This window comes from Magnolia sinica, chromosome 17, assembly GCF_029962835.1.
Source record: "Magnolia sinica isolate HGM2019 chromosome 17, MsV1, whole genome shotgun sequence".
NCBI classification, from domain to species: domain Eukaryota; kingdom Viridiplantae; phylum Streptophyta; class Magnoliopsida; order Magnoliales; family Magnoliaceae; genus Magnolia; species Magnolia sinica.
This window is the reverse complement of record NC_080589.1, coordinates 71,154,059-71,169,792: the sequence shown is the minus strand read 5'-3', so window position 1 is coordinate 71,169,792 and position 15,734 is coordinate 71,154,059. Positions and strand designations below refer to the sequence as shown.

Here is a 15,734-nt window from a genome sequence, read left to right as displayed (position 1 = left end):
AACAAGTAAAAAGATGAACCAAGCAAGGGAAAGGGGCCAATAGTCAGTGGCAATCTCGTGGATCTGCCTTTTGCTAGTCTCTAGACCTATATGGTAGCATCCCTTAGAATTGAGGACCATTTAACCCCCCAACAAAAAGACGAGCAGTTTAATCTACTCAAAAGTGATTCCTGGGGTAAGGCCAGAATAGTGCTGAAACCATGATGTCCCTACCGCCAATACTACATTATGTGATTTATTTATTTATTTATTTTGGGGGGGTGGGGGTGGGGATATGGGATATGGCAGGGAGGTAGTAAAGGGTAGGGAGAGAAGCAGGGAAGTGCTAGGAGGGTCATGAAAAGGATACTGGTATGGGACCAAATCTAGGGGAGGGAGGAATACACTCCTATAGGGAGGCGTTTGTAGAGGGTGATAGGAGGGTGGGATTAGGGGTCAAGGTGAATGGAGAAAGTGGAGCAAAGGTAGTCTGGATAAAGAGTTCATAGAGGCTTAGGAGCCAAAGGTAGCAGCAGAGAAAGAGGAGGTGCAGGATAAGAGTCTGTTGTTTGATCAAGAGGAAGAAGGTTGGATACAAAACAAATGGGAGTTTGACAGGCGATGGCCTAGGTGCTTCGTAAGAAACTCCACACTAAGGGGGAGTTCCTTAGATTGGTGGTCATCTCTACCCGGGCGGGTGTTTCTATATCTGCGGTAAAAATGTGGCTAGATGAAAACTACGGAGTGGACAAGGAGAGCGGGACTTAGAGGAGACTAAATCAGTCGGAAATGCTCCTAACACTGAAATCGGAGAAAGACATCAACAAGATCCTGCTATCGAGGGGCATGTTCAAGGATGACTTGGTGAGAGGATTATGTAGGTGGGAGGTATGGTCGGTGCTTGGACATGAAGAGGTGTGGTTCGAGCTGTTGGACCTCCATTTGGAGTTATGAGTGTGAGACGTCCTGTTGAGTGTAGGGGCTTCTTAGGGGAGGTGGTGGCGATTGACTTCCACATGACGGAGTTCGTTGAACTTCAGGTGGCGCGTACATGTGTGAGAAGATATCGCTTAGGTTCGGTATGGGACCAAATCTAGGGGAGAGAGGAATACACTCCTACAAGGAGGTGGTTCGTAGAGCGTGATAGGAGCGTAGGATTAGTGGTCAATGTGAATGGAGAAAGTGGAGTATGGATAAAGAGACCATGGAGGCTCAGGAGCATGGGGGGCTGATCCTCCCTTCTCAAGAACGACAAGAGGCTAGGAACATCATAACGAGGGCGGCACATGGCATTGCCTACATTGAGGGAAATCAGGCGGATCTTGTAGGCGTCGCCTCGTGCTGGCTCCATTGGCCACATGTTGAATGGAGAAGGGAGGCTTCGGCACGTGATGGGGCATTAATGATGAAGGAGACATATCTCCCTCCATATGACGTAAGCAAGTCTCCGAGTGCCTCTCAAGACAACACGTGGACCACAACAGCAGGGGGTCTTTGTATGGATTGGAAATGGCAACACGACGAGCATACATGGCAGTGACTATGTATACATGTGCGGAAAGTGTGACTCGTGCGAACCCCGAGCCTATGGTGGTTCATGTGTCGGTTCTTGTAAGTGAACTCTATGTGTGAAGGTTATTTTCCCTCTTGCTCGATGGAAATGCTACGCTTAACATATCTTCTTATCATGAATTGGGAGCTTCCGTTTCGAGATTTGGAGGAGATGGGTCGAGTTTCAAAAAAAAATAAAAATTGAAGGAAAAAAGAAGTCAATTTCTCATAAATCGGTTTCAATCTGTGTCCAAATATAAAATCAAACATGTATGTAACCTGATCTACTGATTCTTCTTTTACTTTTGAATGGACTTTAAATATACTTGTATCAATTCAGTTAAACAACGCATAGATTAGGACCCCATACAAAAAAAAAAAAAAAAAAAAAAAAACCCTATTATATGCACTTGTTTTTTGTAATGTTTTAATTTACAAGTGTGTATCGATGTCTTTTTTAGCAATCACTGAAGTTTCATTGAAAAATTTGACCAATTTCTCAATGTTTTCCTATGTTTCCAACAACAACGATAGATTACGCGATACAACCGATATATCCCATGCGATAACTGATACGTATCCGTATCCCAAGGGTGCGATACGTAACGCAATACCGATATTTCGAACACTGGGTATAACCACCTCCACGAGCTTCGCAAACTTGTTGAAATGCCAATGAAAATTGGATGGATTCCATTCTTCAGTGAAACACTCTACAAACAGCATAAATGTTCATTGAAGAACATGCCTTCAACAAGAGGCCACTGGGTCACTGGCCTTCCATTACGCCCCTCCAATGCTTTATGCAACCTTCTTCTTTCTTTCTTTTTTTTTTTCCTCTCTTTTTTACTAGACATGGAGAACCATTTTTCAGCATTTGGATTCTCAAGGTTCTCCATATCTAATACTGATTGCCTATCAAACATGAACTTGAAAGCTGGGTTATAGTAGCAAGTAACATACTGAATGACATGCTACTCTACATATATTTTATGAAGCTGGGTTGTGCATTTCAAGTTTCACAAAGGTAACTTCCTTCTGGCCCATCTGTGAAATTTACCCATTTCAGGTCGTTAATAGAATTCAGAAATTACGCAAGAAAGCTGGACTGGAACCTACTGATATGGTGGAGGTCTACTTTAAGTCACTGGATGATGATAAATCTGTTTTGGATAATGTTCTGAATTCTCAGGTATGTTATTCCTTGATGGTTAGTTGCAGCCAATCAGACAGTTATTTTACCTCACTGTTTCTTTTATATGCAGGAAAACTATGTAAGGGAGGTGCTTGGTGCTCCTTTACTTCCCTCTGTGTTGACTCCACCAGATGCTGTGAGTAGGCGTGGATCAAATGCCCATTTTTGTTACAAGAACTTTGATATTTCTTATTTACGACCAGATATATTTAATGGACACTGTCAAATACTAAGGATTTCTCCAAAACACCTCAACCGACTTAACTCGATCAAGAAGCAAGCTCATGCCATGAATGAAGTGATTTAAGTTTCAACTCATTCAGGCTTATGTGTGAATGAGTCCAATCCAGTTTTGGTTCTTTGAAACTCAGTACCAATATCATGCTATCATCATCTGTTCCCCATTAGGAGTTTAAAGATTTCTTCGTCTAATACTCCATTGAAAGATAGGGTACCTCAGTACCATATATTGCCATCAACATCTCTCGCTGTTTGGGATTTCAAAGATTTCTTCTCTTATTTCCATCGAAAAGCTAGCTAGAAAATATCACAATTACATGTCTTGCAGATATATTTATTGTTTTTTCTCTATGCATGACCAACATACCTCTGTTTGCAATGACAATACCTATTGATTTTCTTGAGCACCAGTGATGCGTATTTCTATTGTCAGATAGTTTTGCCACTTTTCTTTTTTTTTCTCATCAGGGACGTGCACATATTCTTTTGTATCTCATTATATTTTCTTCAATTATTATACTGTTTACAACTTGCAGGTCATACTCTGTGAGGAACAGTTCCACGGAATTTCTGGATTGTCATTTGTTATTAGCTTGACAAGGCCGACACTATCATTCAATTCACAAGCTGTCCTCACACTATATTCAGGTCATCTCTTGAGACCTCTGTTTGTAACAGGATTACTGCCTGTGTGAGCAAAACTTTGAGTTTTCTTTTTCCTTTTCTGATTGACATGTTTCGTTAACTGCAGGAAATGATAAGCATGCCAAAGGTTTAAAGACGTATTTGCTGTCAAGGGATCACTCTAATTTGAAGTCAGAATTTCACCAAAGCAATGGCAAGGTTTGTTTGTTCGGCCTAAAACCATATCATACATTAGCATGTATCATCATGCTTGTATGTGTGTGAGATCAGTCTCTTCCCTCCCTTGGTTCTTCTAGGCTGTGTTTGGTTACACCAAATATCATGAAATTTTCATGACCCCCCTGTTTTTGGTCAAACCCGTAACCTCCAATGTTGAAACGCACTGTCTAGCACTGAGTAGACTGATTATCATGAAATTTCATGATGTTCGCTGCAATGAAAAGCATGCCGAAGCATTTGATGGTTAGGTTAGTCTGTCAATGGAGGTTGATATTTATGTAATGGGCTTGGTTGGAAGATAACTTGGTTATTATTGCAGATAAAGGTGGATTGCATTGAAGATCAGCTTGCTGTGGATGTGATTTTAGGGCAACATGTCTTTCTAACCGTTGGGGATTGTTATTTGAGTAAAAGAACAGACTAAAATTCCTCCATCGGAGGAGAAAAACAAGAGGAGAGAAAATAAAGAATTCTCATTGGGTGTGAGATTATATATAGAAACATTATTTAAATATTTGTCAAATACCTGTCAATTTTTAGGCACACCCGATACACATTGGCTGTAGCAACATCTTACATATTTGTTTTGTTGTAGAACACAATTAATTAATTAATATCATGAGATTTTTGAGTCCCTATTTCCAGATTTTATGTTCTTCAGGGAATTCTCTTTATTAAAATGGCAATTGATTTGTAGAGAAAGTTGTTTGTATTAGATATTACCCACATTTTCAATTGATTTGTGAATTCTCTAAAGCCACGGCAAATTGTTGAATTGTTTGGACTTAATAAATAAAAAAAATAAAATGGGGCTTTTGTCAAACCCGCATCTGTTCCAAAAGATTTTTGGCTTTTACTTTTCCTTCTTCCTTCTCCTTTTCTTTTTCTATTTTTGGAAAGTGGAGGAATTGTTTTGTATGATTTGGTTATTAAAACTAGAGGGAGAGATCTGAGGAGAGTCAGGAAGAGGGCTCTTTTGTGGGTGAAAAAATAGCAGCTGAGGGCCTTTTCAGCTGAAATCCCAACTGTAGCTAAGGCAGCTCTGTGGTCCATCGTAGAGCATCTGCTTGCCCTGCTTGACGCTCAACCACACCCAACACACTTGAGTTGTACCCCCTAGTTGGGGTTTTCCAACCCCAACTTGACCTGAGGACTGCTCATCAAAAAAAAAAAAAGACGACCTGAGGACTAGCAACCTGACCAAACTAAACAACCTGAACTCGGGTTGGGTCAATGTCAACGTGAACCCAACTTGCAGCCCTACCATCTATGGGGTTTCATCTGCAGAAGCAAAAATGGGCTAACTCATCTGTCTGTCGAGGCTGCTCTGCCTGTCCACTGAGAATGACCTTAATCCAATGCTCAGCCGATTGCCGGTGTAGCTAGGGCCTGGATGAACTCTTCTCTCCAGCAAAGGCATGCTCATTTATTCAGATGAGCTACAAGCATCGATATGAACTATTCCCAGACGAGAATCTTAACATGCATTTCAATTAGGACTTTTTTTAATTCAAACTTTAGACGGCAGGTAGAGAATGCTCCAGTTCCACAGGAGTTGCTTCAATATCTCCCAACATAATCCGCTGATATTTTAAGTTTAATTTCTGCCTATTTTCACAATCCAACTGAGGTGGTTAGGATGCAACTGGAGGAATGCTAAGTATACAAACTGAGTGCACTTAACCGGCACCTGCCTCCCACACTAGTGCTGGATTGAAGCTGCTCATCAGGCAGGCCTTACCGTTTGGCTGCCTTTACTAAAAGTTAGCCAAATTTGAGCCACACATGTAGATTGTATGTAGACTGTTGGTTTATTCTCTAAAAACCGACCATTCCGCATCTACACATGCAGCCCACCCGATGAAGAGATCAACCTGATTTTATTTTTAAAAAAAACAGGCATCTAAATAGTAAGGCCCACCTGATAAGCCACGCTTGGATCTTGATGGTGCGCCGGGGCAAAAATACATAGCAAAATGCAAATGACATGGAAATGATGGTGTATTTCAGTGGCTAGCTTTGGTGCTGATTAGAGCTGGGCATCGAGTCAAGTCAGACCGAGTTAGGTCTGACTCGACTCGATCCAGTTTTGAAATAGGCCTGACCTGAACTCAATCCGACTCGATACTGAGTCCAGCATGCTTGACTCGATCTGAGTCCGGTCTGGCCTGGACTGATCCGGACCGAGTCATATCCGGTAAGAAGTACCGAGTCAGGTTGAGTTGGCACCGAGTTGGATTGAGAGATGAGGGAGGGAGAGACAGAGAGAGTGGAGAGGAGGGTGATGGTGGTGGGTGGTTGGTGGGCTAGAGATTTTGGGATTGGGTAGGGTTAGAGAGTCGGGTGTAACCAGATCGAGTTTCGGGTCGAGTTACTAGGTAACTCGAACTCTACTCGATTTGACTTCGGATTGGGCGAAGCCTACTCGGTTCGGACCGACTCACCCATTCGGTTCGGTTCGGGTCGAGTCGGACGAGGCAAGGAGCCGAATCGAGTCGTCCAGTGCCCACCTATAGTGCCGATAACAATTTTCTTATTATCAATCTTTTTATTTCTTTGTTTCTTTAAAAACACCAAACCACACATGCCTGTCAATCTCTTTCTTTCTGTTATTTGTTGCCTCCTCTTTTTTTTTTTATGCTGAACATTTCCGAATTCTCAACAAATTTTCTTTTGATAATCCATCAAATACGATAGAATAAACACAAGAATATATGAAAAAGAAAATTTTTGGGGGAAAAAGAAGAAACAACAAATAGAATGGCTAGGATTGATCCTCCTCGTCTTCGATCTTGGGGGCCAAGTAATACCTGAGATAGCCCATTTCCGCGATTTTGTACTCCACAACAATGGGCAGATCAGAGGACATGCTGATGGTCACCATGTTCGACAGAGGCGTTGCCTTTGTAAATGAAATCATGTACCGGAGCGCAAATGTCAGAGAGACAGCCTCCTTCATTTGGATGATGGTAGCTTCCTCAGGCTGCAGAAGAGAAAATACAAGCATTTTGAATTTAAAACACACATTTTTACTTATTTACAAATAGAGAATAGAGGCTTTAGTCCTCCTGAGCCCCCTTAACATCTGTCATCAAGCAGGACGCAGGCCGCATCTATAGATACAATGGTCCATGAATTGGCCTGATCCACTCACTTCATGGAGCATACTGTATGAAAAAGAAAAAGAAAAAGAAAAGGTGGGGCCCACCTGATGGGCAGGTGGGCTTTTGGCATATATGGAGGTGTAAGTGAGGGGCTGCTTATACAGGCATACTGGATTAGAAACCTCACAATGTGGAGCTGCCGACAGAATGCTATAAGACCCATCAATGATTTCTTCAACATTCTGGTACACAGCTTTATGAGCTCCAGAGTGGCCTCTCAATCCACATGGTTACTGAAAACATGTTAAACTACTTGAAACCGGGTCATATGATTTCTTGAAGATGGTAATGAAAACCCGATGATTTTATGCAAAAGTCTATAATGAGAACACCCTGGGAACTGATACAAGCTAAATGCAAGTCTGCCAAAATAAACCTGACAACTGAGACAATGCAAAACCAACAGAAGTCGATGATGTCCATGTTATTAAAAATAAATAAATAAAAATAAAAATAAAAATAAAAAAATAAAGAAGAAGAAGAAGAAGAGGAAGAAGCTTAAGAGGAGACGGCCAATTCTTGAAAGCACTAGACATAATAGACTGTGTATGTAATAAGTGAAAAGGTCAGTGGTCCTCTGAAATTGTACTCCTGCAAGGACCACGTGCCCCAAATCTTTAAGTTGGTGGGTCAAAATGGTTCTATTGCAGCAGCAAATGGGAGGACCACTGTCCACTAGGATTATTAAATCGAGCCGCATTTAAATGGTGTATTTCTGCAAAGTTGACTCTTTTTTTTTTTTTCGAGAGGTTTCGGCAAAATCTACAAGAGTCTAATAAATTCCAAGAAACCAGAGGCTTTTTGGCCATCTGGTGATGGGTAGACTAACCTTTTGTAATTTTTTTTTCTAGAAGAATGACTTCCCTCTCTTCCTACACATCATAGAAATAATTGAATAAAAGGGGGGCTCACTTGAATACCTTGTCTACGGTGTTGTTCTGCCTGCATACTATATTTGCACTGCCAATATCACCTCTTGTAGAGAACTTTACGCCTTCTTTCGTCACTGATATAACAACTGAAATACAATGCACCACCTATTAGTAGGTTGTATGATAACAAAACAGCGGAAAGAATCTGATAGAATTGAGGTCAAAAGCATTGGGAAGAGAAACTCTAAACAAATGAGGATAGAGCTTGAAATGTTTCAGTTACACACAAGGAGTTGACTGTTCAGTACTTGGACTATTATTGGAGACATGGGCGAGAGAGGGGCAGAAGAAGAAGAAAAAAGAAAGAAAAGCCATATTACAAGAAAAAAGGAGCTTTGCTAAGCCTACACACATGCGAATGGTTGCGTAAAGGTACAGGATCGGACCATCCATCACAAGGGTCCCATTATGCTGACGTCCACAGTCTAAGAATCAGGTCAATCCAATAATGACGTGAGCCACAGATTATGAAACAGATATATGGCTAAAAAAATGCCGAATTTTTCTAAGCTATCCACCTGTTTCTAACATAGTCCACCTGCCTGCCATGATGGCAGATGCTGTAGCTTGTACATGGTATGCCCTGCACACACATGCGGCTTAGCAAACCTCAGGAAAACATCATCAATGTGACAATGTGTATCTTTTTACTGATATATCAGCTTATTTAAAGGATTTATGTAAAATAAAATAAAATAAAGAGGATGCTTTTTGTGCTGCTCTTGCGAAGCTCCCTTCTATTAATAAATGGTTGTTAATCCATTAAAAAATGCATATCAACATACAATCCTATGCAGCAAGGAGAACTACTGGAAGGCTCACTGCATAAGCAAACTGCTCTAGTGAAGGGACATTACACACCCAATGTCAGACAGCTCATTCTAGTTTTCAGTGGCTGAAGAAAATATCACAAAAAATGACGACAGTCAAGTGGGCTCCCATATCCATGTCCTGTATTTCCATTGCACAATGAACTCACCAGAAATGCAAAAAGATACCAGTAGTTCTAAGGAACATTTAACATGAGTTGTACCTATGCAATATCTAAGTAATGAACAACGATAACCCTCGTAATTACACTCAAGCATCACGGTAATGCTAAAACAATACAATTATGATGCGGACATCAGTAGTGCACCCTTTATAGTGTACCAGAGAAGGAAGCGTCGCTGACAGATTATCGGAGTGGAGGAGTTGATGTGGATGGACGCTGGGTCTATCAGACCCATTTTTTGACACGCTATGAGTGCAGGAGCGGCATGACCGCAGGCCCATGGGTCAGATTTCACACCCTGTAGCACGAGTATTTTAGTTTTAGGCATTTTTTGTTCTTTTTCCTTGTTTCAGGGACTTTATTATTTTTTTTAAATTTTTTTCATCTTTTTGTTATTTTTCTTGTTTTCAAGGGCTTTAGTGCACTTTTTCTTTTTCATGGCTTATATATACACTGAGAAATCCTACTTTATATCATAGAATGAATAAGAGTTCGTATGTGTTGTTTGTTCCCTCTTTTATCAAGAGATTAGGGTTTCAAGATTGACCCTTAGGTGTTGAGGATTCCACCCCAATTTCAGGTTTCATTCTTTCTAAATCTTCAAGGTACAAGAAAATGGAAGAATCATCCGCTTTCTTTTTTTTATTTTTCTTTCTTTTGATGACAAAGGATCTGTACTTTCTTCATCTCGAATCCTTGCTTCTTCATCCCTTTCGTTCCTTTCTGGATATTCTTTTTTAGTTTGAACGGAAAAGAGAGATGACTAGTCAAGAGAATTAGATCCAAACTTGACCGTGGACTGACTTATGTTAGACCTGGAATATACCCATATCCCTAGGTCCTCCATTTTTACCGTTTATGCAATTTTATGCTAAGGGGTATGATCCTGACGAAATGATCTCATCTTTGTGTTGAGATTTGCCTAATTTCATTGATTGAAAACGGTTAGTTGATTAATTAATTTATTTGAATATCTTCAACCTGATTATACATGCATCTAGGATTAGGTCATCACATGCCCCTGCATCAAATTACAAAGCCTAGATCCAAAAAATCTATGATAAAAAATCTCAATCCTGTGAAATGCATATGAATGAGAAAGAGGTAGTGTCCCTGAAACCCACATCTACAATTTGAAAGCTATTAGTTCACATAATATCCTAATTCCCATAGAAAACAAAATTCACCTTGAATCCTATAGTACCTAACAATAATCATACATAACTTACGTGATTTCTCAAAAATCAAACCGCCGGCATTCCCTGTGAGGCAGTGGTCTTAAAATTAGCATGATATTATGAATAAAAGGGAGAGGGGATAGAATTGCAGGTAAACCCACTAAGACTGACCTCTCCCCCACGTCTAATTAGTTTGGTTTCTATATCTTGTTAATTACAGTGATCACAATAAATTGACTAAATTTCTGTGGATATTTAAATATGGTTGACCTATCAATATCTTCTTTTCTTTTTTCTATATTAATTAATGTTACAAAAAAATATTTAAGTTGCAAATCTACAATTTGATTTTTTAGTGAAACGTGAAATTTTATTGAAAAGGAAAGAAAGCAAAAACAAAAGAGAGACACTCCAGGAAGAACACAAACAAAAAAAGGAAAACCCTATATATATATATATATATATATATATATATATAAGCATCTCAAAAGATACACTAACAAGTGTTCACTACACTCAAGCGTCAAAGATAACTGAATCAGCCACAAGCATCACCTTGACATTTCCATACAAATAGGAACTTGATTTCCAAGAGGTAATAATTCACCCTATTAGATTTCACAAACCTCCTACGAAGGGTAACTGAAATGTCTACTAAAAGGTGATCACAGACAAGTTTTCTGCATCTGGTTGGAAATTCACAAGGGAAACCAAAACCAACATTGCTGGAACCAACGATAGTTTGAACTTTGAACTATGAGAAAAACAAATGACTGTACAAATAAAATGCATTGACAAAAGGAGGATGCAAGCCTGCAATGCAGGAAAAAAAAAAGAAAAGAAAAGAGGAGAAAGAAATAGAAAGCCACAACTGTCATTACACATGATGCATTTTAAAATGAGTAAGATATCTTGCCAAATCCACGAATTCTATTTTTTCATGGCTTTCTGTATTCAGCATTGCTTACATATGCCAAAATTTGACACTTGTACTAGAAGCCCCATTCCCCAATCCCCATCATTCACAGATTGGGTAAGATAGTCATATAATCCACCATAACATGAAGTGAAACCAGTTAGACTAACATGGCCTTTACCACAAAAACATCCACAATAGATCCAGTGCGCTTGACAAGATATCCTTCTTTAATGGTGGTATCAGTATCACTACCAAAGACATCAATCCGGCTCTTGATCTGGCTCATGTGTCGGGAATTTACATCTGTAAAAGAAATGAGCTGTAGCCAGGACCTTTAAGCTCCCATCCCAATGCCATAACTAAAGGAGGGGATGGATGTGCTTGACATTAGCTGGTTTGGAAAGTCACAATTCAGTCAGTTGCGTATCTTTAGTCCCTGATGCCCATATAGGCATAACAGGTTTCTGGAAGAAAGAGTGGGCAATGCCATTAAAGACCTTTATTGAAAGGCTTTCTGATCATATCAGGTAATTACAATATAATATACATAAAAACAGAGAACAGCAAGACCTGATGCGGATTGCTTGACAAACATCTTGAAGAATAACCATCACATGGCAAAAGTGAAGATAAGAATATACTTGAATATTGTGTGAAATCAAGTGTATCATAGCCCTTTTTTCAAAATGTACAAACTTTAACAGTCCAGGTTATTGATAGAAGTCCAGGACAGATTCCTTTCAAAAAACTAATCCAAGAAATACAAGATAAGCGCAGAAATACCAATATATACCTGTGTCACCTATACTGCTCAGATCCTTGCATATACGTGCAAACTCTTGTGAAGGCATCTTGACAATCGATTGATATTCTGCTTCAGGAATACCCAAATGCTCGCTCTTGATATCCATCAATTTCATTTCAAAGTCTGCAATCTTATCTTGACCTGAAAAAAAAAAAAAAATCAAATTTAGTTATGGAATATGATGAGAAGATCAACTGATGGGTTCCTCGTATGTTTATGAACATGGCAATCTCAGAATATCGTAAAGATAACATGCCTTCCATAAAAGGAAGTAAGGAAGGAAGAAAGAAAGAAATTCTCAAAACTTTTTTCCTTTTTGTTTGTCAAGAGAAGTTGGTGCTGCAATCTAAGATTAACATCAAAATCCTTTTAAGTCAGAAAAGAACGTTTTTACATGCATCCACTAATAGGTGAAGGAATAAGGATTGAAGTAGAGAGTTAAATAGGTCTAGAAGTACTTTAGCTAACACACGCGCGCGCGCGCGCACACACACACACGGTATGCATCCACTAATTTAGTATGTATAGCTGACGCCAAAAAGCTGAGAAAGCTTTGATAATGACATCTAATACCACCATATTAAAAGATCCCAACTATTAAGTATTTGGCCTTTTTTGGTTGAGTAGAAACTGTTGCTGTATTTTCTTTATTAACCATCCATTTGTTGCCTAAATTCCACCAGGCAGCCACGCTCCTACTGGTCCCCAATCATGTAATGGAGGGTTGATGTCAAGTGGACAGCTGATCATTGAACTTTTGGGTTAGCTATCATTAAAAATAAGCCACCCCAAATAGCTTGGGAGAATGATGATTGTGAAGATGACGCATGTATTTATGCAGACATAAAGAATCCTGACACTATGGAAAAATGAAAATCTCTATTATACGCAGATTTAGGAAGGCTATGGCATTGATAGTGGATAGGGCTTTTACAGTTAATATTTAAGCATCAAACACAAGCTTGGCATGGTTACACGGCCCATTGCAGAGTATATTGTGCGCCATAGTTAACCAGTAGCAAGAAAAGAAAAATCTATTTCCCAATTGTACCATTCAACCTCTTATTCCAAATTCATTCACAATTCAAGGAACCACTGTTCTCCTGAAAACTGATCTTGATTTTTTTGAATTTCTCGACCCAATGGGATCCCTCCTGCTAAGGAATCATTGATTTCATTTATTTTATTTTCTTTGAAAGATGAAATTTTATTAAGGCCAAAAGCCGAAAAAGCAAACAACAAAAGCCAAAGGGACGCAGAAACAAAATAGAAAAAACCAAAAGAAAAGCCCTCAGGGAGCCAACTCCCTGATATACGAAGCAATGTTATCAGAAACACCAGCGATAGAACCCTTCAAGTTACAAAAGCAGCAGTTATTTCTTTCCAGCCAAATTGCCCAGAAAATCACCATCAAAGCAATTCCCCACTTCTTCTTGGAGAAAGAACCACCAGAATTAGCATGCCAGCTAAGCAGAAGAGCTTCAACCATGACTGGCATTACCCAAGATACGTTTGTTGATCTAAGGATCCCAGACAAAATGATATGAGAAAAGGAGCAATGGATGAATAAGTGGCCAACTGACTTCTCTGCTTGAAGGCAAAGCGGACACACATTCGAAATGACGAATGATCTTTTACGCAAGTTGTCGATTGTAAGAATTTTTTCATAGCCAGACAACCAAAATGAAAGCAGAATGCATATCAAAGAGACAAGATGTTGGTGGGGCATGTCCCCACCATACTGCATACAGGATACCTGAATTGGATAAGTGGGCCCCACCTCATCACTAAGGATCACAGATTGATTCAGCATACCAATTAGCCTATTTGACTGATTTCACTCTTAATTCTGCCAGAAATGTAGCGAATTGAACATGAAACAGATATGTGCTGTTAACTTGGTAGATCTATGACCATTAAATAGACGGGTCCCACTTGACACACACCTGTCCTGACCATCTTATCAAGATCAAGGACTTGTAAAAATGAATCAATTAGACGGGTAGGATTGTGTCCAGTTGTAGTGATGCTTCAGGCCATGGATTGATCAAGATGGGGACTGGCTATCCAATATTGAATCCTGAACCAGAACCTTGATTGAGTGTTTTTTCTGGAGTCTTAACACTAATTTCATGACAACAGAAGAAGAAGAAGAAGATGTGCAATGCAATCTCCCTTTTACATTTGAAGCACTTAAACTCAAAAGGCAAGACCCGATATGCACTCGATAGATCTACAGCCGCTGAATAGACGGGCCCCACTTTTGACTGTTCACAGCCCAACAATCCTCGCCAATTTCAACACCAAAATCTTAACCGTCTCATCAAGAACAAGGAATACAGAAGAACAAGTCAATCCGACGGTTAGGATTGTCCAATTGTAATGACATTCCTTCCCATGGATCAATTGAGGTGCGGCCTGGCTACCGAATTTCGAATCCCTTTAACATTTCAAAAATCACTTTAAATTCAAGAAAAAAATATCTATGTAATGAAGGAAATTGGCATTTACGCACACCCTTTTTTGACAGACTCACCCCTAATTCTCAATTCTTGGCAATCCATAACTACAACTGTGTACGATCGCAATTACTAAAAGTAGAATAAAAAGGGGAAGAATCGAAAAGATCGAGAAATGGAGAGGAATTACGGACGTGGATTCTCGAACATGAAGGTGACGGTGTCGCCGCCGTCATCGGCCTTGAGGGTGATGATATCGTCGTTCCCGGCGCACTTTAGCAGCTTGGACACGTGGCTGAGGTTCATGCCCATGGAGAGGTTGCGATCACAGCGGAAGTGCTCAAAGCCGTCGGATTTGAGGAGGAGGGCCACGAGAGCCACGTGGCTTGAATCCATGGCCTGGAGGGAGAATCCCGACGACGAGCAGTCGAAGTTGGCGTCCGTCACTAGATCTTTTATCGCTTCCAGAACCTTCTTCAGCAAGCTTCCTTGCACGAGCCGGAGTTCCAGCATCTTTTAAAACTACGGTATTGCCACGGGAGAGAGGGAGGGACGAGATCCGAGAAAATTACGGTATTGCCACTGGAGAGAGAGAAAGGGAGGGAAGAGATCGGCGAAAATTACGAAATTGCCAATGGAGAGTGGAGAGGGGCGAAATCGGAGAAAATTACGGTATTGCCACCGGAGAGAGAGGGACGGACGGAATCTGAGAAAATTACGGTACTGCCACCGGCGAGAGGGTCGGACAAGGAAAATTACAGAATTGCCACTGGAGAGAGAGGCGAATTAGAGAAAATTACGAAGCTGCCACTGGAGGGAGAGAGCTAGGGCAGATGAACGAGGGGAAGGGACGATGGGCTGGCGGGAAACCGTGGAATGGTATCGGGGAAAGAAAGAGTACTGATCAGTTACAGGCAAAGTACCTCAACTTGTGGTACGGACCATCTTTCCCGCCAATATATCATTTTTGTAGAACATCAGTCCCGTAAAAACGGTAGGCCCTACTCATTAAAATAATCTGGAGGAAAAAACAAGTGGTTCTGATCATCAGCTGTTCCACTCCATTCAAATCGATGGAAAACCGACGGTATGATTCGTCATTGTGGTGTGGCCCACCTGTCTATCGGATCACTATGATCTTAAAGAATGGATATTTTCATGGTGGAGCATGCTGTTTTCGTGGTACTGATTTCCTATATAAGTGGTATGTTGGCGGGTACGATTGTTCCGAATCGGATTGGCTACTCCCCTTGCCATCAGCCCGGTGGCTGGTGGTCGGTTCTCTGTGGGACCCACCACGATGTATCTGTTTTATCCATTCCGTTCATCCGTTTTTACATATCATTTTAGGGCTTGATACAAAAAATGAGAGGGATATAAATCTCAAGTGGACCACACACCACAGGAAAACAATAGTGGTTGGATATCCACCATTAAAATCCTCCTAAGGCCCA

At 40.4% G+C, this 15,734-nt stretch overlaps 2 protein-coding genes across 2 annotated transcripts in view; one reads left to right on the top strand and one right to left on the bottom strand.

Moving 5' to 3' along the window:
- The window catches only part of LOC131230772 (isoleucine--tRNA ligase, cytoplasmic), a 62,888-nt gene extending 58,421 nt beyond the window's left edge, over positions 1-4,467 (top strand). Inside the window, exons 23-27 of the mRNA XM_058226738.1 lie at positions 2,600-2,722; positions 2,796-2,861; positions 3,502-3,613; positions 3,717-3,808; positions 4,149-4,467. Of these exons, the coding sequence (XP_058082721.1) occupies positions 2,600-2,722; positions 2,796-2,861; positions 3,502-3,613; positions 3,717-3,808; positions 4,149-4,253 (498 nt within the window). The 3' untranslated portion in view covers positions 4,254-4,467. The remainder of the gene's footprint in view (positions 1-2,599; positions 2,723-2,795; positions 2,862-3,501; positions 3,614-3,716; positions 3,809-4,148) is intronic.
- Positions 4,468-6,414: 1,947 nt separating this feature from the next.
- LOC131231293 (proliferating cell nuclear antigen-like) lies at positions 6,415-15,159 on the bottom strand. The gene is made up of 4 exons (XM_058227436.1): positions 14,475-15,159; positions 11,810-11,962; positions 7,914-8,011; positions 6,415-6,812 (listed from the first exon to the last, which is right to left on the bottom strand). The coding sequence occupies exons 1-4, from the start codon at positions 14,791-14,793 to the stop codon at positions 6,594-6,596; spliced, it is 789 nt and encodes a 262-aa protein (XP_058083419.1). The 5' UTR covers positions 14,794-15,159; the 3' UTR covers positions 6,415-6,593.
- Between the last annotated feature and the right edge of the window lie 575 nt (positions 15,160-15,734).